The sequence below is a fragment of the Prunus persica genome, chromosome G7, assembly GCF_000346465.2.
Source record: "Prunus persica cultivar Lovell chromosome G7, Prunus_persica_NCBIv2, whole genome shotgun sequence".
Taxonomy (NCBI): Eukaryota; Viridiplantae; Streptophyta; class Magnoliopsida; order Rosales; family Rosaceae; genus Prunus; species Prunus persica.
The window spans coordinates 16,749,108-16,774,326 of record NC_034015.1 but is presented as its reverse complement, the minus strand read 5'-3'; the positions used below and the strand labels follow the sequence as shown (position 1 = coordinate 16,774,326).

The 25,219-nt window shown below is 38.4% G+C and overlaps 7 protein-coding genes across 10 annotated transcripts; 2 read left to right on the top strand and 5 right to left on the bottom strand.

The window, feature by feature from the left end:
* On the top strand, nucleotides 2,526-3,679 carry LOC109950466. The gene has a single exon (XM_020569310.1). It carries the CDS (start codon nucleotides 2,689-2,691, stop codon nucleotides 3,499-3,501), a length of 813 nt encoding a protein of 270 aa, XP_020424899.1. The 5' UTR covers nucleotides 2,526-2,688; the 3' UTR covers nucleotides 3,502-3,679.
* Nucleotides 3,922-5,765, bottom strand: LOC18769420 (50S ribosomal protein L7/L12). The gene is made up of 2 exons (XM_020569311.1): nucleotides 5,015-5,765; nucleotides 3,922-4,243 (listed from the first exon to the last, which is right to left on the bottom strand). Exon 1 carries the CDS (start codon nucleotides 5,592-5,594, stop codon nucleotides 5,016-5,018), a length of 579 nt encoding a protein of 192 aa, XP_020424900.1. The 5' UTR covers nucleotides 5,595-5,765; the 3' UTR covers nucleotides 3,922-4,243; nucleotide 5,015.
* LOC18771351 (peroxidase 72) lies at nucleotides 7,017-8,823 on the bottom strand. Its single transcript, XM_007202286.2, has 4 exons — nucleotides 8,397-8,823; nucleotides 8,052-8,243; nucleotides 7,790-7,955; nucleotides 7,017-7,662 (listed from the first exon to the last, which is right to left on the bottom strand). The coding sequence occupies exons 1-4, from the start codon at nucleotides 8,619-8,621 to the stop codon at nucleotides 7,235-7,237; spliced, it is 1,011 nt and encodes a 336-aa protein (XP_007202348.1). The 5' UTR covers nucleotides 8,622-8,823; the 3' UTR covers nucleotides 7,017-7,234.
* LOC18769125 lies at nucleotides 10,090-14,733 on the bottom strand. Its single transcript, XM_007204273.2, has 17 exons — nucleotides 14,406-14,733; nucleotides 14,207-14,298; nucleotides 14,031-14,069; nucleotides 13,823-13,876; nucleotides 13,469-13,543; nucleotides 13,286-13,351; nucleotides 13,095-13,137; nucleotides 12,511-12,556; nucleotides 12,227-12,320; nucleotides 12,084-12,136; nucleotides 11,893-11,977; nucleotides 11,694-11,796; nucleotides 11,523-11,615; nucleotides 11,099-11,165; nucleotides 10,928-10,994; nucleotides 10,761-10,814; nucleotides 10,090-10,536 (listed from the first exon to the last, which is right to left on the bottom strand). Exons 1-17 carry the CDS (start codon nucleotides 14,641-14,643, stop codon nucleotides 10,399-10,401), a joined length of 1,407 nt encoding a protein of 468 aa, XP_007204335.1. The 5' UTR covers nucleotides 14,644-14,733; the 3' UTR covers nucleotides 10,090-10,398.
* LOC18769912 lies at nucleotides 15,560-19,689 on the top strand. Its single transcript, XM_007201978.2, has 7 exons — nucleotides 15,560-16,352; nucleotides 17,262-17,404; nucleotides 17,669-17,940; nucleotides 18,019-18,173; nucleotides 18,310-18,572; nucleotides 18,843-18,905; nucleotides 19,026-19,689. The coding sequence occupies exons 1-7, from the start codon at nucleotides 16,106-16,108 to the stop codon at nucleotides 19,281-19,283; spliced, it is 1,401 nt and encodes a 466-aa protein (XP_007202040.1). The 5' UTR covers nucleotides 15,560-16,105; the 3' UTR covers nucleotides 19,284-19,689.
* LOC18769274 lies at nucleotides 19,880-20,954 on the bottom strand. 3 transcript variants are annotated; one of them, XM_020567791.1, is made up of 3 exons: nucleotides 20,789-20,954; nucleotides 20,437-20,667; nucleotides 19,880-20,339 (listed from the first exon to the last, which is right to left on the bottom strand). In XM_020567791.1, exons 2-3 carry the CDS (start codon nucleotides 20,602-20,604, stop codon nucleotides 20,139-20,141), a joined length of 369 nt encoding a protein of 122 aa, XP_020423380.1. In that variant the 5' UTR covers nucleotides 20,605-20,667; nucleotides 20,789-20,954; the 3' UTR covers nucleotides 19,880-20,138. The 3 variants fall into 3 exon arrangements, with proteins under 3 accessions (XP_020423380.1, XP_007202879.2, XP_020423379.1); XM_007202817.2 differs by having other exon boundaries at nucleotides 20,437-20,615; XM_020567790.1 differs by having other exon boundaries at nucleotides 20,437-20,615; nucleotides 20,795-20,954.
* Nucleotides 21,757-25,200, bottom strand: LOC18769925 (protein FAR1-RELATED SEQUENCE 5). Of its 2 annotated transcripts, none has more exons than XM_020569436.1 (2): nucleotides 24,638-25,200; nucleotides 21,757-24,063 (listed from the first exon to the last, which is right to left on the bottom strand). In XM_020569436.1, exon 2 carries the CDS (start codon nucleotides 24,049-24,051, stop codon nucleotides 22,048-22,050), a length of 2,004 nt encoding a protein of 667 aa, XP_020425025.1. In that variant the 5' UTR covers nucleotides 24,052-24,063; nucleotides 24,638-25,200; the 3' UTR covers nucleotides 21,757-22,047. The 2 variants fall into 2 exon arrangements, with proteins under 2 accessions (XP_020425025.1, XP_020425024.1); XM_020569435.1 differs by having other exon boundaries at nucleotides 21,757-24,067; nucleotides 24,638-25,199.

The following is a 25,219-nucleotide window of genomic DNA, read 5'->3' as shown; positions in this document are numbered from 1 at the left end:
GTGCATGCAGAAGAAAATGAGCAACTAGCAGTGAAAATCCAAGAATTTGAAGCATTCTTACTAGGCACAGATGCCATTGCTGCAGAAGAACAAGAACAACCACAACCAGAACAAGGTTCCTTCTTCTATGGAAACCATGCTGTCCCGCGAGTCCCGAGCCTTCAAGAACCTGCTGCCCTACATGCCCAAGAAGTCATTGCAGCACAACAAGGCATGCCTCTACAACAACAGGAACTAGGACTGGATTGGTTCTGTGGAAACTATGTACCTCCTCGTCACTTCATTCCATTTCACGAACTTTGTTCTCCTCATCACCTAGGTTCATACTATGGAATTCACAACTTTGTCCCTCATCATCATCTCCTACCATTCCCAAGCTTCCAACCCTCGATTCAATTTCAAGAACCTGCAGCCTCACATGCCCTGCAAGCCCAAGAAGCCATTGCTGCAGCACAAGGCATGCCTCAACTACCACAACAACTAGAACTTGGATCTTTCCATGGAATTGGAACCTATGTGCCTCATTATTTCCCAGCAATCCCTAGTCTCCAACGCTCAATTCAATTTCAAGAACAACCAGAACTAGACCTGGGTTCATTCGATGGAACTGGCAACTATGTCCCTCCTGCTCTCCCACCAGTCCCAAGCCTCCGAAACTTGATTCAAATATGCAGCAAGCCTTTTCAGAAGTTCTTGTCAAACTATGATGTGACAACACAAGCATTAAAGCTGATGAAATGTGACGTATAAAGGCATGTCTGGCCATTGTTGAATGGCGATGAAGATCTTATACAAGGCATCTGGCTCAAAATGTATGACATTGCTGGTAATGAGTACAGTGTGACAGTTCAAGACCGCAGGAGTTCAAAAAATTCATATGCTTACTGGTCCAGATTGGCAATATTTTGTCCGACGCCATTGCCTGGTATGGTACAAAGATGTTACCCTGTGGGCGTTCAGGAATGCCCAAACTGGAAAGCTATGTTTTGTGATCACTTCGGGAAGGCTGCCGTTTTTTTTAAAACCCTCAGACATTCTTCAAGACCAAGACAGAGTTGAGATATGGACTGCAGCATGAAAAGGTCTTCAAAGTCAATGACATTTCTCTAAGTTGGATCAAGTTGTGATTTGAGGTGTATTGTATATAGATATGGATCAAGTTCAAGATGTAAAAATGTTCCTGGCAGTTGGTATTCCTTTGGTTCGGAATGGATATGATAGAAGAGTAGCTACTTGATCTCTTATGACGTTCATTACCAATCGAATCAGATTTTAGATGATGCCCCCAAAGCTGCACAGTCAACTGAATTCTGTGCCAAAAGAAATAGACCATAAGACCTCGTAATCAGACTGGTTAATTTGCGTAATGAGTCTCAATCCAAGGCCTGATTAGCAGACTCTTAAACTTGAACAGAGGTGACCAAAACGCAACAAGACGTAAATTACCATTCAACAAATGATGATCTACACTACAGTAGCTGTAAAAACACTTAGACTTCTCACAGATGAATATACAGATGAATATCTTCATGAATTTAATATGCCCGAGTAAGTAAATTTAATAAAGCAAGAATTCCAAATTCTCCAGGTGATGACATAAAGTGGACAAAGAAACTAAACGAAAATTCCCCCGTGAAAACAAGTGTCGAAGACATGAAATAAAAACGTAGTTGAATAGTGAATTGACAAGATAGCTTCCCATTTCTGAAATATGTTAGTATATACACTGCTTCAATAATCCTACAACACACTACTAGGTAGAGTTGAAATGCTGTGTAATTAAACCCACATATGGAGCAGAACCGCAGACGAACAAGCACAAGGAATGTGTGTATGCTGAGCTCATAAACAATGACATACCTGAAAAAGACTGGAGAGAACATCTTTATAAAGCGCAGCCCACTCTCCCTCTCTCATTATGGTTCTTAAGGCATCTGAAACATAATTTTGAAAAGACAGAAAAAAAGTTATGAACATAAGCACATAGAAGAAAAATTCTCTAAATTTAAAACAGACATGTCACAGACAGGTGAGTGAGCACATGCATTGAAGTGATAGTTATTGCAAATTCCCTTGAAACAGGAAGCTTTCTGGTTTTGTATTTGTAATGTTGGTGAAGCTCTGGGTTGAGTGGACATACAGCATTCCCCTATGCTAGATATATCATAATTTGGCTCATCTTTTGATCAGAAGTTATCAAATTAAAGCAAAGCAAAGCAAAGCAAACTTGATGACAATTATAATCCGGTCCTGTCCTGTCCTGTCTTCTATGAACTACTTGATAGCCAAATTAAAAAATGACCACCTTTGCAAAATGTTCTTGTAGCACCAACTTCAGGAAAATGGTTAGGTCCGGAAACGGTGTCGTTTGTAAGTGTTTTGACTCTTCATATCTAGTTTAGTGGATGGGATTTTACGGTGTTACTGTTTACTCTACTTTATTTTATTTATTTTTGCATCAAAACCAATTTGTTAGTTAGTTAGTTATAGCAGGTTTTAGTCCAGACACCAAGTAAGGAGGGTGTTCCAATTGCATTGCCAAAGCTAAATGAATTTGGGTTCAATTATTCTGGAAAGATATCTATAAAACCCAGGTGGAGAAGCAGAAAGCACTTCCCGTTTCACATTTCCCATTTCCCATTTCTTCAAAAAAATCTCCCAAGAAGACTTCCTCTTGTGAGAAAGATCATGAAACAAGAAACCATAAAAGTGGCTTCAGGAAACAGCTCCAGGCCAGGCATGGCTAATGATCATGATGATGAACACATGGCTAAAGCTCTTTCTTACATAGAGCACGTGCTTTTGGATTCTGATGATGAGTTGGAAGAAGATGGGCATGCAGAAGAAAATGAGCAACTAGCATTGAAAATCCAAGAATTTGAAGCATTCTTACTAGGCACAGAAGCCATTGCTGCAACACAAGAAGAGCAAGAACAACCACAACCAGAACAAGGTTCCTTCTTCTATGGAAACTATGCTGTCCCGCTAGTCCCGAGCCTTCAAGAACCTGCTGCCCTACATGCCCACAAAGCCATTGCAGCACAAGGCATGCCTATACTACTACAGGAGCTAGGACTAGGTTGGTTCTGTGGAAACTATGTGCCTCCTCATCACTTCATTCCATTTCAAGAACCTTGTTCTCCACATGTCCTGCAAGCCCAAGAAGCCATTGCGCTATGTTCATACTATGGAATTCACAACTCTGTCCCTCATCGTTATATCCTACCATTCCCAAGCTTCCAACCCTCAATTCAATTTCAAGAACCTGCAGCCACATATGCCCTGCAAGCCCAACAAGCCATTGCAACACAAGAACAGCTAAAACTAGAATTAGGTTCATGCAATGGATTTCACAAGTATGTCCCTCCTGATCTCCCACCAGTCCCAAGCATCCAACACTTGATTCAAATATGCAGCAAGCCTTTTGACAGACACTTGACAAAATCTGATGCGATGTTCTCATTAGAGGTGAAGAAATGTGACGCAGAAGAACATTGTTGAATGGTAATGAAGATCCTACACAAGGCATCTGGGTCACAAAGTATGACATTGCTGATAATGAGCACAGTATGCTGTTCATGACCACAAAAATTCGCAAATATCATAAGCTTTATTGGCGATATTTTGTTCGACATCATGGCCTAAAGTTCAAAGATGTTGTTACCCTGTGGGCGTTCGGGAATGCCCAAACTGAAAAGCCTTGTTCTGTGATCACTTCGAGAAGGTTGCCAGATTGCAGACATTGTTCAAGAACAGGACAAAGTTGAGCTCACTGCAGCATGAAAAGGTCTACAAAGTCGATGGCATTTCTCTAGGTTGGATCAGGTTATAATTTGCGGTGTAGACATGGATCAAGGTCAAGTTGTAAAAATGTTCTTGGCAGTTGGCATATCTTTGGTTTGGAGAAACATGCAAAGTACATATCATAAACTTCAACTCTGTGAACCTATTATCAAAATGCTAGGTCTACAACTGTTGGTTTGTAAAAGTAATGAAGTAACTGAAAGGATTGATTGTTTTTAAAAAAAAATGAAACAAAGCTTCCGCAAATACATTATTCTAACTCAAAGAAAGATAAGCAAAGCAGTTCTACTAAAGATTGCTTTGAATCATGAAGATCTCCGGTAGGCTTCTATGAGACTATGTCAATTGCACATCCAGTGTAATGAACCACTAATTTGCTACTCTACATTTTTTAACAATTTGCCACCTGAACGTTGAACTTCTACATCCTTCTCTCCCCCTGGAAAGTCACCAAAAAATATAAACCATCAGATATTCAAGTTGCATAACTGCATTGAACAAGAAAGAAAATGTGGTAACGGTGCAATGCTAACAAGTGCTATCAAAGGTGATTGCCTAAAAACATTGACAAATGATGAGTCTACTCAGGTGATACTCAAGGTTAACCGCAAAACTGATGCATATACAACCACGCACACATTTATGTGTGCTGCAGCAGGACAATCAATATCATTCTACACTAAAATAGAAATATTGCACATTTGTGCCCATTAGTCATTTAATAGGCCACTGCCAATGATGTACCTCACAAACCACCAACTCATATTAGTTTGCAAGTTAAAACACAGATTTTCTTTCTGATTCTTCCCTGACATCCTCCAGGTCATCCCCAACAATGTCAGGCTATAAAGCCCCAAATAGTGCCTAGATTAGCAGCTCCGAACACAGGACATAACTCTAAACTCATAGTGCCTATATAGGAGCCCGGAAGTTTCAGTGACCTTTACATATGAGTAACAAAATGCCTAAGACTAGCTCGGAGTTTTCATTAATGTGCTTTGTGCCCCATTCCCAACATCTTTGTTAATCATATTGACCAAAACAGGGATTTCTAAACCAGATTACTAGAAAACTTTCTGAGTTAACAAACCCCAAAAAACAATGAGAGCTAGCTCCTGTTGCCAAACTCATTCACTAAGCTATACACACTACAACCCACACCACAGATTCAAATTCACAAAATGTATAAGCAAAAAATTGCCCAAATTACCTCACTCCATAGAAACTTTGGCACCAACTTCCTTCATCTTCGCGACAATCGAATCCGCCTCCTCTTTCGTAACCCCCTTCTTCAACAGCGTAGGCGCCTTCTCCACCAAGTCCTTGGCCTCCTTCAGCCCCAAACTCGTAAACGTCCTCACCTCCTTAATCACTTTGATCTTCGCTGCAGCATCAAAAGAATCGAGCTTTACATCAAAAGCCGTCTTCTCCACCTTCTCCTCGCCTTTAGCCGCCGCCGGACCACCTTTGCCGGCGCCTTTCAAGCCGCCAAATCCCATCCCCGGCATCATCATCGCCATCACAGGCATCTCCTTTATGCCCAATTTCTCCCTCAGAACCTCCGTGAGGTCCGAGACTTCGAGCAAAGTCAGGCCCGAGATCTCATCCGCGATCGCCGATACCGTCTCGGACGGAGGTGGCCGTTGCTCCGGTGCAGCGGTGGTGTAATTGCACACGAAATGAGAACTAATCTGGGGCTTTGATTGGAGAGAGGATAGAGGAGGGCTTTGTGGGTTTAGGGTTTTGTGAATACGAGAAAAATGTGGGGAAATGAACCGTAAATATCTCATTTTTCTGGGGTTGGGGGTGTGATTTCAGGCAATTGGGGATGTTATCTGAGCATTGTGGTCCTTATTAGGTTAGCATAAGCTTGGTGCTTTCATGGCTTCTGAAGCTTAGAAGAGAGTGACTGGTATGGCGCGAGTGTGAGTGGCCGCTTGCAGGCATAAACTCCATACGGGGACGAAGGCTTAAGTTGCCCTCCACCAAGGAATGTGAACTTCGGACAAAAATTGATGATGGGCCCAAATCCGTTTTTGGGCCTTGAACCGCGTTTGGCCCAAAGGTTTTTGGGAATTTCTATTTACAATACACCCAACAAGTTAATCAGAATACCCATTGCCTAATTTTTAAGATTATAGCATGTTTCACATATTAGATTACATGGTTATTAAGAAAATTTGGAAAACTAAACTTTTTAGTAGCACAGTAAAGATTTTTTAGTTTCTTTCTCTATTTATTTAAAGATTTAAAGATACAAACACTTGAGGTTCTTCTCGAGCTTTGTACAAAAATCCTCGAACCAGGCTCAAACTCCTTTGCACAACGTGTCATACGCACTTATTGGTTTTTCTACCATGCATTATTGGAGCAAATCAAGTCATTTAGTCTTATGGCCTATATGCAATAGAGAAGATTACTTTATGTTTAAAGGAAGCAACACCTTCCTATTATTACTGCTACCCTATAGTCCTTGCCTTAAAAGAAGCAGCACAAACAACACTTTACATAGCTAAGTAATGTTTTAACGTTACCACCAATAATGGAGCATCTTAAGGGTGAAGGGAAACTTGTTGACAAGGATCTGTCTTTAGAAAATCACTATGATTGTCTTCCGGTCATGCTTCCGAGAACTTCACTTTTTTCTCCATTATTATTTTATTTCTTTGGATGGGAACGTGAATTTTTTTTATGATTATAGGATCACTGATGAAATGTTAGATAATAACTTGAAAGTTTCTCCGATGGACGCCTTGAGGAATCTGTGCAAAAAGCAACTTCTCTCCTATCTTTTGACAGACTGCATTATCATTATCAAAGGTGGGCCTCATGTCTCTCAATTCTTAGTCCCAACTCCAAAGCCTCGTTAGGTACAATAAAATGACGTACGTAGAAAGATGATAAGAGACGTAGGATAGAGGAGCAGTTTGACATGCCTAATAAGTTCGGAAACAGTAAATTTTAACTTTTGTAAGTTTAGGCTCCGAGCTCTAATTTGAGTCCATAATTCATTGTTGTTTCGAGAAAAATATTAAGATGAGTCAAAATAACGTGACAATTTGACATTTTTTTTGGAGATTCTCTTAGTAATTTAGGTGTTTGAGATAATACTAAAAGTAACTTTAGCTTTGTGAATAGCAAGCTTTGTGGTTTCTCTCATTATTGCATTGCGTTACAAAAAATAAATAATAAACGAAAGTGTAGATTGTTGATGTTAACTAAAATCGAAGCATTTAAAGATTATTGAAGATGAAAAATAGTACAAGTTCCATGAAAACACAATAAGCACTAATCTTGCATCATTGGATGTCTACAATATAATGGCCACATCAAGCTTTACAATCATAATTTATTTTGGGAAAGAGAGAAAAAAAATAACTTGGAAAAGCAGAAAAACACACACTACATATGAACTTTTATGGCCCTGAAATCATGCATTCTGATTGATTGAGTTGATCTTCCTGCATCTCTTTCTGATCTCTCCCCTTGACCCTGTAAGTGGGGAAATATTTCCCATCTTCACCATGGACTTGGCAAACTGCTCAAAGAAAAGCTCAGTGTTCTCAGCATACTGTTGAACCAATTGCTTTGTCACTTCACTCTTCGTGATAAGAATTTCATCTGAGTTCAGGAGGCCCTTGGAAGCCAACAAGTTCTTGAAGTAGCTGTTGTCAAACTTCGTTGGGCTGACAAAGTCCAAGAAAAACAGGGTTTGGTCTCCACCAGATCTTGGGCACCTGGTTCTCAACTGTGCAGCATATGATTGGTCAAGGGTGAAGTCAGCTAAGCCATTGCCTGACTGGTTGTAAAGCCTCTGCCTGAATGAGGTGCATCTGGCATTTCCAATGGTGTGGCTTCCTGCATATCAATGGAAATAAAAAAAACTGATCGAGAAACACAAAGCTCAGGGCATGTTAGCTTTTTTGGTAATTTTTATTTTTAGTAAATAATGAAGAACTATGTTGTGTTTTTTTGGCAATGTTACCAGATAGTGCCACAAGATCAACAATGTTGAGCTTTTGCCTCTTGAACTTGGTGAGAACAGTTTGGAAAGTGTTGTTTGGAGCAGGGATGTTGTTGTTGGAGCCACTTAAACTTGCTCCTTTTGAATCTCTTCTGCCTAGTGGAACCTCCCAGTTTGGCCCCCCAGACTGCAATATGCAGCAACAATTTATAGTCAGCATATGTGAATTTAGGCTTAGGTTCTTACACCATGCAATTTACAAAGCTAAAAATGTAACACTTACTAGCACAGTGGAGTCTCTAGCAGCAAGAGCCAAAATGTCAGCACAGGACACTCTGTTGGGGCACTCTTTCTCTAATGCAGACTTGATTTCATCGATTACTTCGAACCCTCGAGCTGAATTCTGGTTTGGGACAGACCTCTTCTCCGTGATTATGTTCTTGCTGCTGTCCAACAGAATTGATGCATCACAACCCTGCAACATTCAAAATTACCAACATGATTTTAAGTACCTCAGTCATAAGGTGTTAACATAACTTCTTTTTTTATTTATCAAATGAGATGCATTAGAATGATTTGATACAATATTTAACTAGAAGCAAATCGGCTGATTTTTGTAATCCGATACCTGTACAAAGCAGTCATGGAAATGCAGCCTAAGCAAAGAGGCAGCCATGCGAGCTTCTCTTGCAACAGCCTTGGCAACAACAGACTTTACAATCTCTGTTGCTCTAGGGCAGGAGTGGTCATAAAACTGTGGGTAGAGATACCCACCAAGAGTTTTATCACAGAAACAAAGTGGGACAAGGGCAAGAAGAGAAAGAGCTAGAAGGAAGCTCAAAGACTGAGCCATAATGTTTTTTTTTGGGGTACCCTTAGTTCAAGTCTAGTAAGACCACTAGAGAAGAAGAAGACTTGAAATTGTCAAATGAAAATAAAGCTCTCCCCAAGACTTGCTTTGATGAATGTTGGGATGGCTTAGGGAGTATTTATAGAGGAGACTTTGTACACAACTTTCAAGAGTGAGGTATAGAGAAGCTGGAGTTGGTAACTTACTTTCGGTAGCTACATCAATAGACAGGATCAGAAGAGAAGGTTGGAGTTGGTACAAAGCTTTCATTCTTTGGGGTGACTAATCATCATGTTAATACAAGATCTAAGCTCAATCAGCTCATTATAGAAGAACAAACCTTTTTGGCTTATAATCCAAGTATCCTTGACATAGAAAAAATTATCAGTACAGTGGGCCTTTAGATCATCAGTTAAGCAATTTCCATTAATTGATTACAACAACATCCCACCTTCATTTAGATCTCGGTCTCAGAAAATTCCAATTAGAATAACGTGTTAGCAAGCATTTGGAAGGTCCATTAATGTAATTTTCCATGTATTGAAGATTAATAAGAAAATTTGAACTTTGGCTAGAGTTCTACATTAGGGTTCTTCTAACACTCTTTTCTTAAGTTAAAACTAGCTCAAGTGGTTAAAAACATTTACCCTTGCACATGCAATCCTAGGTTCTATTCTCCCCTCTCTTAATATCGCTTGTATAAATAAAAATAATTATAAAAAAACCTTGTGTAACTTTCAAAATGATTCCCAAATTTTGTTGGGTAATTCTTGTCAAATATGTTAAGCAAACATTTCACCGTCCCACGTGTTATTGGATCACAGCATTGCAATTGACTACCGATTCCATGTGGAACAGAAGCAGGTCAACCTTTTGTTAATTGTTTTGTGATGACAATAAAGAGAGAGTAGGAGCAGACTCAACTACTGTGTTTGACAGAGTATATAGTTACCCAAACTAAACTAGATGACTCAAAGCTTCTGACATTGTCAATGTCTGTAAAGGTATCTTAGAGCAAGCCACAAAATTAGGGTTGAACCCTTCATACTTGGGCACTTTTTCCCCTTTCCCCTAACGTTCACATTGAAATTTAATGGCCGTCTAGATGTTCATTGTATGGATTTTAATGATGCAAGCTCACGAGCCCCCCCACGTATCAACAACTGAGAGTTGTCCACTTGGATAGGCGACTGCCCTTTAACATTTCTTTACACCTAATATTCATCTCCTGTCTTCTTTCTTGTTCTTTTTCTTCCCCCTACTATCCATGAATTGACATTGATTCCTTTATTTTGTGGCTTTTTGACTTCAGGATCGACAATATTAGTAAATAAATTGTCATTGTGTGTTAAACGCGTATGGAGGCATGAAGAAAAGTTAAATTATAATCAAGTATGATAACGGGAATATTAGGTTAATCTGGAAGATCCAAATATGATAAAAGATATTATAAGCGGGGTTGGAGAACAACTCCTTTAAGGCTCTGATTCCTCATTTGTAAATTTGCAAGTGACATCTTACAGGCCTCAAAGAAAAGAGCATATGCCATCATAGCTCGTATATCCCTTAGCAACTTTGCTAATAGCTTTCCAAGTCGCAGATGACAAATTAATGAGCAAGAGATCTATATTGATTTCAGCTGATAACTTGAGATTACAACATCCAAAATTACATGCTATGAAATTTGGTATCGTCAAAAGACAAACAGGTTGTATAACTTCAAAACCCTCACATTTCGTGTACTAATACAAGTTAGCTGCGGCTCACTGGTTCGTAACGTTCAAATTGCACCGTATTTTCTTTCGTTCGGCCTTGATGTTCCTTGACTAGAAGCAGAAGAGCGTTCCCAAGAGGCTTCACTGGCAAAAGTAGTATTAAGGTCTTCTGGTCGGGTGTAGCTGTGCCCTCCGTCACTCACCTATTTTTGTACCCCCCACATTCAACACCATTAGAAAGTCTACAGAGGGCGTGGCAAATAGTATTCCTATTTGCTTCATAACTCAGTTCCCTTGCTTTGCAAGGTTTCTTTTCAATTTAAAACTAAAGCATCTTGCAGGGTTTATTTGTCCCAAAGAATTTGAGCCTTATGGAAAATGGGCCAAAGGAATACAAGGAATATTTGTGTTAGTGATGTATACTTACAGTTTCTAAACAAGCAGATAGAATTGTCATTCCCGGCAATGCATCAATCCCACGCTGCATGTGATCAAATAGAAATATATAATTGAGGACATACAAATTGAGACCATGATGAAAAGCTGCAAATTTGGAAACCATCCAAGACTTTGAAGCCATAGAAAAGGGCCTACCTTCCTTTCAACTTGAGTCTTGTAAATAAATCCTCCACAGCAAAACAGGGTCGATGAGACAGCGAATCTGATCCAAGACAGTTCATTGAAAAATCAAACTTCAGATAAAATACATAATACATAATTTCTACAATTTATCAATACTATAATTTTCAGTAGGAACTGCCTTACATGCAGGATAACACCCCAAATATAGCCCATCCCCGTGCACTGTTTCCATTTTGGTTCTGCCTGTTTTCTGCAAAATTGAACGAACCTTGATATTATTTCAAACCATTAGTGTTTTCAATTCCAACACCCCTTGTCTCCACTTTCCCTTATTAGCCATTTAACTTGAATGTAATAATTTCTGAGAGTGATGACATTATTGAGGGACTCATTCCTAATTGGTAGACAGTGAACACAGTCCAATCATGTTTCACCAGCAAGTTCTAGTGCAAGAAGGATAGCTTTAACATGAAGTACTACATTGCATCTTCAGAACTTGTTCTATTAAGATTGGTTATGTCTCTCCATAATTTGAAACAGCGATTTTCAGAAGAGTAAGGATTGAGAGGGAAGGCAGTAGTTATCAGTGACGGCAGTATGAGCCTACCACACAGTTTGGCAAGAAAAAACTGGATGGGCTCGTAACCCTCTACTGGGATAGTGATATTAACTTCATATGGAGTATCACGAGCCTTTTCACCTGAAAATTACAAAAAGAAACTAAGAAGACTTTATTGTAAGGGATATCAAAGCCCACTGCAGCAAAGGATACCCTTACATCTCCAATCAACATTTAACATTGTGGGTGACAAAGTTGTAGGAGGGCTCCCAGTTGCTCCCGACCCTGATACCTTAACCTCCAGACCATTTTCTGGTAAGACCTGCAAATATTTTATTAAACAAAGGATACATACTTGGACCAACTTATTCAATGATAAATGGTTTCCCATGCATCAAAGTATAAGGAATTCGAGTACCTTAATAACAGGTCTTTGCACCAAAGTCGAAAGGGAAGCAATTGCAGTCATATAAAGCGTTACATGTGTCTGCTCAGTCCCAAAGCTGCAAAATGCAAACTTTATTTAGATTGATGGATACTACATTTTCTTTTTTGGGTTAGGGGGAAGGGATGTTAAATGAAGCAAAACAACTCAAATAATTCCTATACCTAAACTCATGGTGAGACTTTTCATAGCCCAATTGAGTCATGCCATCATAAACCTGCAAGTTCATAAAATGGTTCCTTCAGAAAATAATTTACTTTTGCCTGGGAAAATTAAGATGCATCAGGGAGAATAAAACAATTCTTACAAGTTCCCATGACCGTGGATGGAAACCTACAGTGAAGCCCTTAAATACTCGTGGTCCTGGTTTCTCGCATGGAATAGCTAGTTCGAGAAAAACTCTGAAACATTTAGGAATTGCAACAGAATCAGGGAAACATGAGTGTCTCATAATAAATGAAGGCTCATATATTGAAGCATTTCTGTTATCCCAACACCAGCATGCAATGATTGACTCAATTAACAGAGATTTAACACCACATTTCATTATAATGCAACATAAAGTGGAAATCAAGGTACTATTCAAAAGACCTGCAACTCGACTCATAAGTGACTTTGCAGATGCATCCAAGTCCACCTGAAAACAAACAATAGTAAGAATCAGTCTTAGATTACTGAAAATGACAGAGTCAGAGGCAGTACAATATTAATGGTAGAGATGTAACTTGAGGAGGAAAAAAATTGTAAGTAAGTAGTTTTTGATAGAAAACAGGATGAAGCAATGAGACCTTCTGTCAGTGTTTTAATTAGGTATGAAATATCAGAGTTACTTGTAGTTTCCTCTTTCCGCTTTCTCTCTTCCTCTCCCTCTCTAGTGCTCTATCTTTCTTGATGAAACAGTTTGCAAAAATTCTTCTAGTGACCTAGTCATATCTTAAATCTTATTCCTGAAACTCATCGCCTTCTCCCTATCCACCTAAACTTATTATTCTCACCACCTTACTAACAAGTGGCCCTTTTAATCGCAATGGTTCCAATTTGTTAAGGGTCTCCATAGAATTTTCTTATATTATCTGCTGTCCATTCAACCAAAGACAGAGTTCAAAAGGGGGCATATCAATTCCTAGTATAAATGGTGACTGTACATATAACTTAGAAATGAAAGGTACACAAACCTGTGCATTGGCCATTTAAACAACTTCCACATATGATGTTTACCTGAATTTAAAGAAGATAAAAATAAAAAAAATTATGAGAGAAGTGGAATGACAGTGATTGCCAAATATTTAAAATATATATATATGAAAACTTCCAGGAGAAAGAAATAAGGGTGCTAGAGGGTGGAAGTTTTCCAGCATAAATCAACCTGAGCTGTTCGTCCCAATTTATCATAACTGTGCTCACAATTCGCCAGGTCGCCATTATAAAACCCCTATATATGTTCAGAAATAGAGATAAATATGACAACTGCATTTTCCTATTACATGAAAGAAACCAAACTGTAGCATCATTTTCAACCAAAAAAAAAAAAAAAAAAAAGGAAGCTCACTTGAACAAAGTCAACGTGTCCTGAACCAGAAACAAAGTAGTTGAACTTATCAAATCGACCAAAATCTACATATCCCTGCATTAAAAGGAGCAAATTCAAACAAAAACACCTAATCGAACACAAACTGAAATTTATTCATATGTTATTAATGTGGCAACTTAACAGCCAATGCAGCAATGAAGCTAATAGAATAAGCATATACAGGAGCTTTACATGAAATACTACTGAATGGCTTATATACATACGAACTTTCCAATACAGGCTCATTAAATTAATGAACATAAAAATCAAAAATTGAAAAATAAAAATAAAAGCAAATGGTAAAGTACTTGAGATCATGGTGATATGGACTACCGTTTGTGATCTACTCTCCACATCTTTGCAAAATCGAAGCACCAAGTCGGAGTCCTGTATCATCCCAAACAAACTTATGAGTGACGATACCTCTGGAATCTGAGTATGAACTGAGCTAATTATGAAATTTTACAGCAATATTAAAATTCATAACATATGTGCACCATAATTTCAATTATCACCGTAACAGAATTGAAATTGAAATTACCTTCCCGTCGTACTCAAACGGATGTCCAATCCAACTACTCTGGTTAACAGCTTAAGAGAAAACAAATTTCACACAAAATCAAACCCAAACTTGAAGGCAGTAGCATTAAGCATTGTTATTATTATTGCGAAATAATACTAATTAACAAGCCACAGTAATTGTTTGCGTAAGGATACAAAATCGACGACGCGGCTAGAGTTATCGAAAGCGTAGCAATTGGATCTCGGCGCCACGAGTGAGGCTGCTTGAAGCGCCTGTGATACAAGAACTGAAACAAAATATATATATTCATAATTGAAACCTTTGTTTATTCATAAATGACGATATGGAAAGGCTGCTGTTAATTATCGAAGACATGAAGGAATGGGAACGAACCTGTAAGTAGTGCAAACAAAATGCGATGTGAAGAAGAAGAAGAAGAAGAATGAAAGTGGAAACGGCGTCGTAGGCTCCGCATTGCTTGGCATGTACTGTCTGTTAGTGTACCGGCGCCTAGTGAAGAAGAAAGAAGGCCACTCTCGCCCACTGTTGGGTTGCGACCGGCGACCGCTGTGAGATTCTGGGTCTTTTGTCCCGCGAGACAATTTTCATATAATAAATAATGGGTCACCATTATTTATATTGATTTTTTTTGGGTAAATACTATAAGTTGTCCCTACACCCCCGAATGGTGGAATTAATGTCCGCTCGGAGTTCGGTTTGCTCCTTGCCACAAAATGTTTCCAATGGACTTCGAACCTCTGCTATTGAGGTACCAAATAGCTTGCCAATTAAATATAGCAGTTTACCAACCGCACCATATCTTGTGGTTTTGAGTTAATTTATGTCTCGAATATAAACTATAAAATTAACATTAATTTAATGTTATTAGGATGATATTGACGTATTTTGGGGACATAAGTCAAAATTAAAAAATGGACCAAGAAAACATGAGGTTTACATGATTGATAATCAACAAATAATTTAATTTAATACGCGACATGTGGTAGCCTAAGCTAGGAAATTAAATAATAAGTATATGAACCAATTCCTTATTCTAATTCTGTTGTATGCAAATAGGAAATGGATTATGCTCGTACATCTCCGCTGGTTACGGGGTTGAAAATTTTTGGTACAATCCAATCCGTCACTAAAATGAGGGTTGGATAAGGGTGTACGATCGGTTTGAGTGTGCTTGAAGTTTGTATATATTAAGAGACAAAATTATAATATTTTTTTAACCATAAGATGTGGTGCAGTTGGCAAATTGTCAACTTCAGCTATCGAGCTACCTGATGACTCAATTGCAGGGATTTGAAACTCGTTGAAAGCACGTTGTGGCTTGAAACAAGCCGAACCTCATGGTATTTACCCAAAAGAAAAGTTATAATATTTTTTAATTAATTTAGCATTTTAATTTTATGTTACGTCTAAACAATCATATAGTTCTTAAACCCTCTGGTTATAAAGATATAAAATTGCACTTGGATAAGTTCATGACGACTTTTTAAAGTGGCAATTAACTGCTCCCAAAAGAAAAAGAGTTTGTTTTCAAAAGTAAAAGAAGAAAAGAGAAAGGGAAATTTGATGACAGCAAACAAGTGTTTAAAAATGGGAAGAAAAGGGGAAAAGGAAAGAGAAAACCAAAAAGAAAAAGATTTTGCAAAATGGCATTTGCATTATTCCTATTTCCTAAACAAAAAAGCAAAAAAGAAAATTAAAAAATTAAAAACCAAAAACCGAAAAAAGCAAAAAGTATTGGTAATGCCAAAAAGGAGCCAAAGACAGAGAAGAAAGCAACTCTCTCTCCTCCAACTTGAGCTCCGTGCTCCGTTTCTCTGAACAACACAAATAGCAGAGCAACGAGCTTCAGAATCCGCCATTAATATCACCAACATTTGAAGCTTTCAACGCCAAAGCCAGCCACACAGCTGCCTTCGAAATCGAAAAGCCTTTTCATTTATTATTTACAAGTGTCTTCAATCACAGAAAGCCAAATGTACCAAACCCACCGGTCGCAGTCAAAAATCCAAACCCTAGAATTATGCCGCTGAGACTAGCAGTAACGGACCTCGCCTACTCTCCAAACCCTAGAGATGGCCAAGCACTCCGTCGGGTGGGTCGCGTCGCAGAAGCGCTGGCTCTTGGCCTTTCTCGTCATGCTCTCCGTCTCCACCTTGATCGCCTTCTTCATCAGAGCCGCCTTCGATTCCTGCGACCGTCGCATGGATGTAGTCGACAAGAGGGTTCCTTTGGGCTCTCCCATTGGGACCAGTCCTAGCCCCCTCAGCTTCATGAAGTCCAAGCTCGTGCTGTTAGTCTCGCACGAGCTCTCTCTTTCTGGTGCTGTCTCTGTCTCCATTATTTTATTGCTAATTTAATGCATTGTTGATGTTTCATTGTGCTTCAAGTTATTGATTGCAATTTCAGCTATTAGTGGTGTGATTAGTTATGTTGAGCTTTTGATGACTTAGATTATACGTACACAGAAAGTTAGCTACTTAAGATGGCGAAGACACTCATATGTAATAAATTTTTGAGCTACTGGGTTTCCAAATATGGGATGGATTTTTAAAACCCATTCAACAATAAGTTCTTGTGCCTTCTCTCCACCAGTCACCCTTAGCTTTGGCTTTTTAATCTGGGTGAGAACCAAAAAAATTTTAAAAAAATTCTGGAATTTCTCAGCAATGTGTAACTGCTCGACATGAAATTTCTGTCGTCTTTTGAATATTTGCCTATTTATTGGGATACACTTGTTTTTGTGTCTTCGACACTAACTTACTGCATTTAATGTAATATCACGTAAATGAGGAATATTTCCAAAAATTTTGTAGTACACAGACCAACATTCAGTAATGTTCATATTGGATGAATATTCTGACAGGCGTCAACAGACCAACATTCAGTAATGTGCATATGTTCCTTCTGTTATAATTACTTTATTCGTTGGCATACTGAAATAACATGGAATCGTATGTACATTGGTTTTTTCTAGGCTAGCATAACTCATGAAAGCTTATCGCCTTCCTTAACCAAATATTTGGCTGAAGATATATTTTATCCAATCAATTTATGCTCTTTGTTTCTCTCTATTTTGGATCATATTTTCATAAACCCCTTTCTCCTAATTATTATTTTTTCTTTTTTTAAATGAAAAGAGCTGTCTTGTTTTTCTTTTCATTTTAAATTTTTCTTTACATATATCTTACAAACTCTACTGGTGGTATGACATATTGAACATTCTTCCAGGTGGACCTTTGTTGTTGATGGAGCTAGCATTTTTATTAAGAGGTGTTGGCACTGAAGTTTGTTGGGTTACAACCATGAAACCATCAGATGCAGATGTAGTGATATACAGTTTGGAACATAAAATGTTGGACCGAGGGGTGCAGGTACAAAATCTTAATTTATTTTCAAAAGTTATTGTGAATGTCTTCTTTTGCAGTCTAGTTGTCTATGCGTTACATAGTTATCTTTATCATCTCAATATTTCATGATCTCGGAAGCATTGTTTTATTCACACCGCTGGCCACTTGTTACGGAAACTAAGCGAAGTAAACCAATCTTCCAATTTGATTTTATCTAAATTATGGCCTTGTCTGGATTTCTCTGTAACTTCTCAGCACGTTTCTAATAATGCTTTTATACATCTGCAGGTCCTCTCTGAAAATGGCCAAGAAGCTGTATATACAGCTCTCAAAGCTGATTTGGTTGTATTGAACACTGCAGTTTCTGGGAAATGGTTGGATGTTGTTCTTAAGGAAAATGTTCCCCGTGTTCTCCCGAAAGTGTTGTGGTGGATCCATGAAATGCGCGGCCATTACTTCAAATTGGATTATGTCAAGCACCTCCCGCTTGTTGCAGGTTCTATGATAGATTCGCATGTAACAGCAGAATATTGGGAGAATAGGACTCGAGAACGTTTGGGGTAGGCTTCAAATATTGACTCTTTTTCTTTTTTATATCAAATTTTGGTTTACTTTTTCCACTCATTTGCTCTCTGCAGTATCAAAATGCCAGAGACCTTTGTTGTTCACCTTGGAAACAGCAAGGAACTGATGGAAGTTGCTGAAGATAGTGTAGCAAAAAGGGTTTTGCGTGAGCATGTCCGGGAGTCTCTTGGAGTGCGAAGAGAAGATCTACTATTTGCCATCATAAACAGTAAGTAGTTCAAGCTATTTGATGGAAGTCTACTAATTTCCATTTAAATTGCCATTAGGAAATGAAAAATAAAAAATAGTCTTATGGTTAGTTTGTGCATACCTTGTGAACACTGAAGTACACCTCATGACTACAGGTGTTTCACGTGGAAAAGGCCAAGATCTGTTTTTGCGTTCCTTCTATGAAAGCTTGCGATTGATCCAAGAGAAGAAGCTGCAACTGCCTAGAATGCATGCTGTAATTGTAGGGAGTGACATGACTGCTCACACCAAGTTTGAGCATGAACTACGTAACTTTGTATCGATGAAGAAAATTCAAGATCATGTTCATTTTGTAGACAAAACTCTGACTGTAGCTCCATATCTGGCTGCAATTGATGTCCTTGTTCAAAATTCCCAGGTATTAGAAAGATTTTTCTCTTATTAAATGTTTTTTTTTAATATCTTATTTATAGAAAAAGTTGCAGATAGAAGAACATATGATACATATAGGATGCAAAACCATAGTTTTTAATGTGAATAAGTTCCCAGTTAGCATAATAGTAATCATACATAGGCATTGATATTAACGTCTTTCCCAGCAAGTCTGACCCTAATGTGGTTGAAACTACATAAATCTAATTAATATATCCTTTTTCATCTTCTTTTTTTTTTTTAAACCCTTCCATAGGCACGGGGAGAATGCTTTGGTAGGATAACTATTGAAGCCATGGCATTTCAGCTGCCTGTATTGGTAAAGAACCTTCCTCTTGTTATTTTGCGTAATATCTTGTAACTCATGCTGCTACTGCTAATCCTATTGACCCATTCCCATTGCCATTTTTCTAATTTCCAAATCAAATATTTATTTCAGGGAACAGCAGCAGGTGGCACCACAGAGATTGTAGTGAATGGAACAACAGGTTTGTTGCATCCTGTTGGGAAGGAAGGGATCACTCCTCTTGCGAAAAATATTGTAAAACTTGCCACTCATGTTGAGAGGAGGCTTACAATGGGGAAGAGAGGCTACAAAAGGGTCAAAGAAAGGTTTCTAGAACACCATATGGCAAATAGAATTGCTGCCGTTCTGAAGGAAGTGTTGCACAAGTCAAAGAGCCACTCAGATTCCTAACACTTTGAGGCCTTGAACTGTCAAGTAGAATGCTACACATGCTCGCTTCTCCTGTTTTAGAGATTTCGTTGCTTAGCAAAAGAAGATGAACTACACTTAGATTAGTGGGTCGATTTTTCTTTTATGGTGACATAATCACCCCTCAGGTTTCGCTTTCTTATGTACATTGTGTACAAATTAAGACATCTAGCTAGTAGCTTGTTCAAAAGGTTGACAATGACATGATCGATTTTGCTAGAGCATGGATTTGAAAAATTGGCATTTCAGTGAAATGCTTGGTGGATAAGTAAAAAACCCAGCATCATTCGTAATCTTGTAAGGAGATATGTGTGCTGTAAGCCTGTAACTTACTGAATACGCGCAAACTCTCTTTTTTATGGATTTCCTTGATGCATTATGGCATTTATACCATTAGCATATTTTTATGGTCGGGGATGGTGATTTGCCAGTTAGTTGTGAGTGGACGACTTTCAGCCGTTGATGCATGTGAGTCCCAAATTGCATCAACGGCTGGAGGAGATTGCCCACTCGTGCATGCGACTGCCCTTTCAGGTCTTTGCCCGTTTTATTTGGTAAATTTTTTAAAAAAGAACATCCAGAACAAAAGTTAGTTTTTATTTGTTGAAATTCGGCATCGTCCATTCACCTTGAACTATGAAAATGGGGGACTTATCGAGCTCAAGCAGTCTCAGCAGTCTCCAAACCATTAACTAAATAAGAATCACTGACAAGTTGGAAAGAGAGACCATTACAACTTAGCCCTTTAGCTTCTAGTTTTACATCGATGGTTGTAGCAAAACAACTCAAAGTTTGATAACGGTAGAGCAATACTCTTAAACTAATAATCCAGAGACTTCAAGGAGACTTGGGTTGTGGAGAATCATTTACTGGTTTTCCCTGCTGCTTGAGATTGGGCTTTGTAAACCAAGTCGTATACAGAAACTGCTTCTGAGGCCCTACATGGTTGCAAATTAGTCTAAGCTTCTGCCTCTCCCTCATCCACCTCAACACTATCTTCATGTGCCTCTTGCTCGTCAATCCTCTCAACCCAACTTCCTGAAAACGACTCAGACATTTAATCAAACAATTGGTACGCAATAACTAACTACACCTAAAATGAAGTACATAGTTACAATAGCAGCACTCAAATCACCTTAACGTGATCCCAGGTTTCAGTAATGGTGAGAGGACCATGCTCCTTGACGATATCGAAGATGGCCCTAGTGATGGTCTGCGTCTGCTCAGGTGGGGTTTTGAGCTCTATGGGTTTCATCTGTGGTTTTGGTTTCCTCGCAATACACCTTATCGCTGTCCCAAACATGTTGCCACTTTCTGTTTTCCAAAACCCAAATCTCAGTTTGCTATAAAGATACACCCCTACTACCTAACAAAGCAAAATGTTTATCAAGAGCGCTAACATTTGGGTGGGTTTAAAAAGCCTTAAACTTATATACTTCTTTTTAATAACCAAAAATCATTTTCGGGTTAGAACGGAAGAATCCAACCTTGACCTTGTCTAACCCTAAACCATTTCCGCATCGATCTTCACCACTTGAGCTAACTCCGAGGGCTTGATTAGCAATTCAATGGGTTTGAGTTGTCCGGGTTGTTCAGATAACGAATTCATTTAATTAGGATTTGAACCATTTCTTTGGTCATGGAGAACTAATCTCCTCCATAAATCATTATTCAAATGTTTCATTAAATAGTATCGCCGCTCGGCTATACTATTAAATAAATTATATTTAAGAAGTATAGCCGCGCGGCTATACTACGTATATATTTTTTTTAAAAATCGTCTAGCAGATCTGTTTTATTTATTTTTTGACACGTGGCGCCTAAAGGCAAGGGAGTGCTCTTTTTTTAAAAAAAAAATCGTATAGCCGCGCGGCTAGACTTGTTTCTTTTTTAAAAATAGTACAGCCGAGCGGCTATACCCGGTTTTAAAAATTGTTTTAAAAGAGTATAGCCGCCCGGCTATACTCTTTTTCCACCTGGGCGCCTGGGAGCTGTGCGGCTGTACGTATTTTTACACGTGGCGCCTAATCGCTTTTGGGGCCCTCTTTTGAAAAAAAAAATAGTACAGCCGCCCGGCTATACTTGGTGATTTTTTTCAAAAAATAAGATAGCCGCCCGGCCGGACTTGTTTTGACACGTGGCGCTAATCGCTGGGTCCTTTTCAATAGTATAGCCGCGCGGCGATACCTGGTATTTTTAAATTTTGTTTAATCTTATTTAATTTCTTTGGTCGTGGAGAACTAATCTCCTCCATAAATCATTATTCAAAAGTTTATTACGATTATATAGGGACAATGCACCTGTTTTGTATTGTCCCAAGCAATCTTTAGCACCCAGATGACAAAATGAATACACAACTCATCTTTCCTCTTTATAATGAGTAGCACAAAATATGCCAAGAAAGCAACTCTTTCCAAATAAAAACAAGATCACAAGAAGCACACGAACTAAAGTATAAGAAGAAAGAACCACAAAATATCATAGACCAAAAGGATATGCTACTTAAATTCATCCCAAACTGACCAAAGTTAATAAACTCCAATACAAAGCACATACATATAAGGAGCACTACAACAGAATATTTCTAACATAAGGGAGCTGTGACCTGAAACGAAAATATGTACAATGACAGCTTCAACCTAAAGAGACCCAAAAAAGAAAAAAGGAAGAAACAAAACCATGTTCCGAAACCTTACACAACAAAGTACAATTTGTTTGGCCCTCGCAAGTAGGAGAGTCAATACCTTCAGTTATCAAGCACATCACGAACAAATTGATCATCTACTTTGTTCAAATTTCCCTGCAAAGATGTAGTTTCCTCATCACTTTCAAGCAACTTCATGGCCTCCACCAACTTCTGTTTAACAATTCTCGTTCCTGAATCACACAATGAGCCTATACTGAAAACATTATTTCCTTCATGCATCAACTCACTTAGGCGCAATGATTGAGCAGACTTCCCCATTTTATATGACGACTCATATAAATGACTACTCTCCACAATCCTTTTCTTTGCCCCTTTAGTCCATCTCTTCTCTATGTACCTGGTCGGAATGCTTGTGAAGTTTTTTAAATCCAATACTTTTAGGGCATGACGGCACAACAATCCTATGGATTCAAATAACTTACAAGAACAAGAAACCATGGAAGTAGCGGAGTTATATTCAATAATGTAGACTCTTGGATGACCTTCTTCAATTGCTTCATAAATATATTGGTTGCCATCATTACCAACTTCTATCATCCTCACCCCAAAGATACTCATAAGCTCATTTTCAAAGAATGAATACATTTTAATTGTGTACTCAGAAGCTGCATGCTTAAAGATACCACTATTTGCTCTAAGATGAGGCATACCATTTTTACAACGAAAATCCTCTTCCAACTCTGCTGACCGCACCACTTTTGTTTTTTTCTCGTAATGCTGTACAAGACCAATGAGATCCATTGTTTTTGTAGAAATTTGATGGAATGTACTGGTTATGCTCTCACCTCTATTGGAGGATCTAATATTGGCTGTAAAAGTGTCTAAGCTAAAAGCAGGACACCATTTTTCTCTAAGTGAATATAACTCTTGCAGCCACGAATTGCTCTCAAGGTTGAACTTTCTAATCAAGTCATTCCATGTAGCTTCAAATTCCGCTTCAGTGAGACAATCGTGAAAGCATTTGTTAAAGTGCTCCTTGAACTCGTGATTAGAATAATGAGATCCAATATATTGTGTAGCATTCTTAGATATGTGCCATATGCATAGGCGATGGCGTGTCTCTCGAAGCATAACCACAATTGCATTTGCCATTGCATTACCCACATCTGTGAAAATGGTTTTCGGTTGCTTATATCCCATGGACTCCAAAAATGTTTCAAACAACCAAATAAATGAGTCAGTGCTCTCATCCGATACAAAAGCACAACCAAATAAGACATTCTTGCAGTGATGATTAACACCCACAAATGGAGCACAAATTAGATTGTATTTCTTGGTTCGAAATGTGGTGTCAAAGCATACAACATCTCCAAAGCAATCATAATCTAACTTTGATCTACCATCTCTCCAAAAATAATTTGTGATCCGATTAAATTGATCCACTTGAACACTGTAGAAAAAACTTGGATCCTCCATTTGTTTATGCTTAAAATAATTTATCAAACTTTGCCCATCCCCTCCTTCTAGCATTTCTTCCTTATTCCTTTGCAAATAATTAAGACAATCTTTATTAGTGGACCCAACATTCTCAGCATTGCCAAACTTTTTTCCCAAGTAAGAGTATGATTTTGTTGGTCTTGTACTCTCATCAACCTTAGGGCCAAGCATACCTGCACGGACACGTGGTATATGTCGACCTGATCGTAGAAATTGTCTTTCTTCAGGCTTAGCAAACTCATGATTATGATCTAGATTGATGTGACTGATCTTCCATATACCATTATCCGCGGTGAATCGAATTAGAGCCTTACAACCTGTTCTTGTGTCTAATCTTCTCACCTTTTTCACTTCACACAAATCTTCATCTGATTGAAACCCTTCTTTTGAACAAAAATAGTCCCTTTGCCTGACCTTATTTTGCGCATCTCTTCGAATATTCCCTTTACGAATACTAAAACCTTTCCTAAAGGCATAGGTGTTGCATAGATTGTAAGCTTCAGCTTCATTAGACACCTCCATTCCCACTTTTAGTTCATCAATTGCGTCAAATATTTCTTCCTTGTCACTTATCTCTAATATTTTCCCTTGACAAGTGTAATCCATTATCTAAACCAACTGCCTAATCATAAACAACACATTTTTCAGTACTTGTATTGACAGATAGTAAAATCCAAAATGTAACAGATACGTTGCAAGTAAAAGTTTCTCTATCTATTTGCAAACAAAAATTTTACGTGACAGCATATTAGGCTCAACCTATCAATTATCTAAACCAAAAACCCTAATTTATATGCCCCATTTTGAATCCACAAATCCAAATACAACCCTGGTGATTTTATTCCGTCCATATTGTTTTTTTAACCAAATAAAGCGATTAAAGTTCACAACTTCAGCTAAAAAAATTCCAAAAAAATAAAAAATGAAAACAGAACCAAGATCAATCACGAGGGCAATGTAAGTTATCCCAAATTTTCTAAGCTATTAGAAGTCTCTTTCTACGAATTTATCATCCTATATCCATAAAAATAAAAATAAAAATTTAAGCATCGAGCTTCATAAACGAAATACCATAAATTCGCACATCTCATTCCACCAGAACTCCAATTCCCATAATTTTGAAAAATAAAAAGGAAACAGGAATGTATCAATGATCATTTGAGCCAGGACCAAGAGAGGACAGAGGAGATACCTGGTTCGCCGAGAAACAAGAGAAGAGAAAGAGACTCGATACGTCGCCGTTCGAAGGAGGCCTGCAAGCTGCAACGGGGGGAATTTGGGTTATCGGAGAAGAAGAGAATAGAGAAGACGACTTTGGAGTTTGGACTGACTGAGGACTGAGAGAGAGCTGAGGTGCTGGGATGCTGTATCTGGCTCACTGTTCGAAGACAGTAGAGTCGAAAGAGATTAGAGACGAACGAAACGCTGCGTTTCGGCTTATGTTTTAGTTGTTCGTTCTCTTTTGTGGCGGGTTCCCACAAACTCATGAGTAATTTTTACTAATAATTTTACGGCCCCAAGTGGTTAAGGATGCCACGATTAAGAAGATTTACCTATGCACCCGATTCGATGTCTTAAGTTCGATTTCCCCCTCTTACTTAAAAAAATTAAAAAAAAAAAAAAAAGAAGCAGTTTTTATTGGTTGGGGGGCTGGTGGTGTTCGTGAATTTATTTTGCTACAATTACCCCAGCCTTACTGGAAAAAGGTAAACTTTTGTAGGATAATGCTATATAACTTCAACATTTCCTTTACAATTTATACGGCATGCTCACA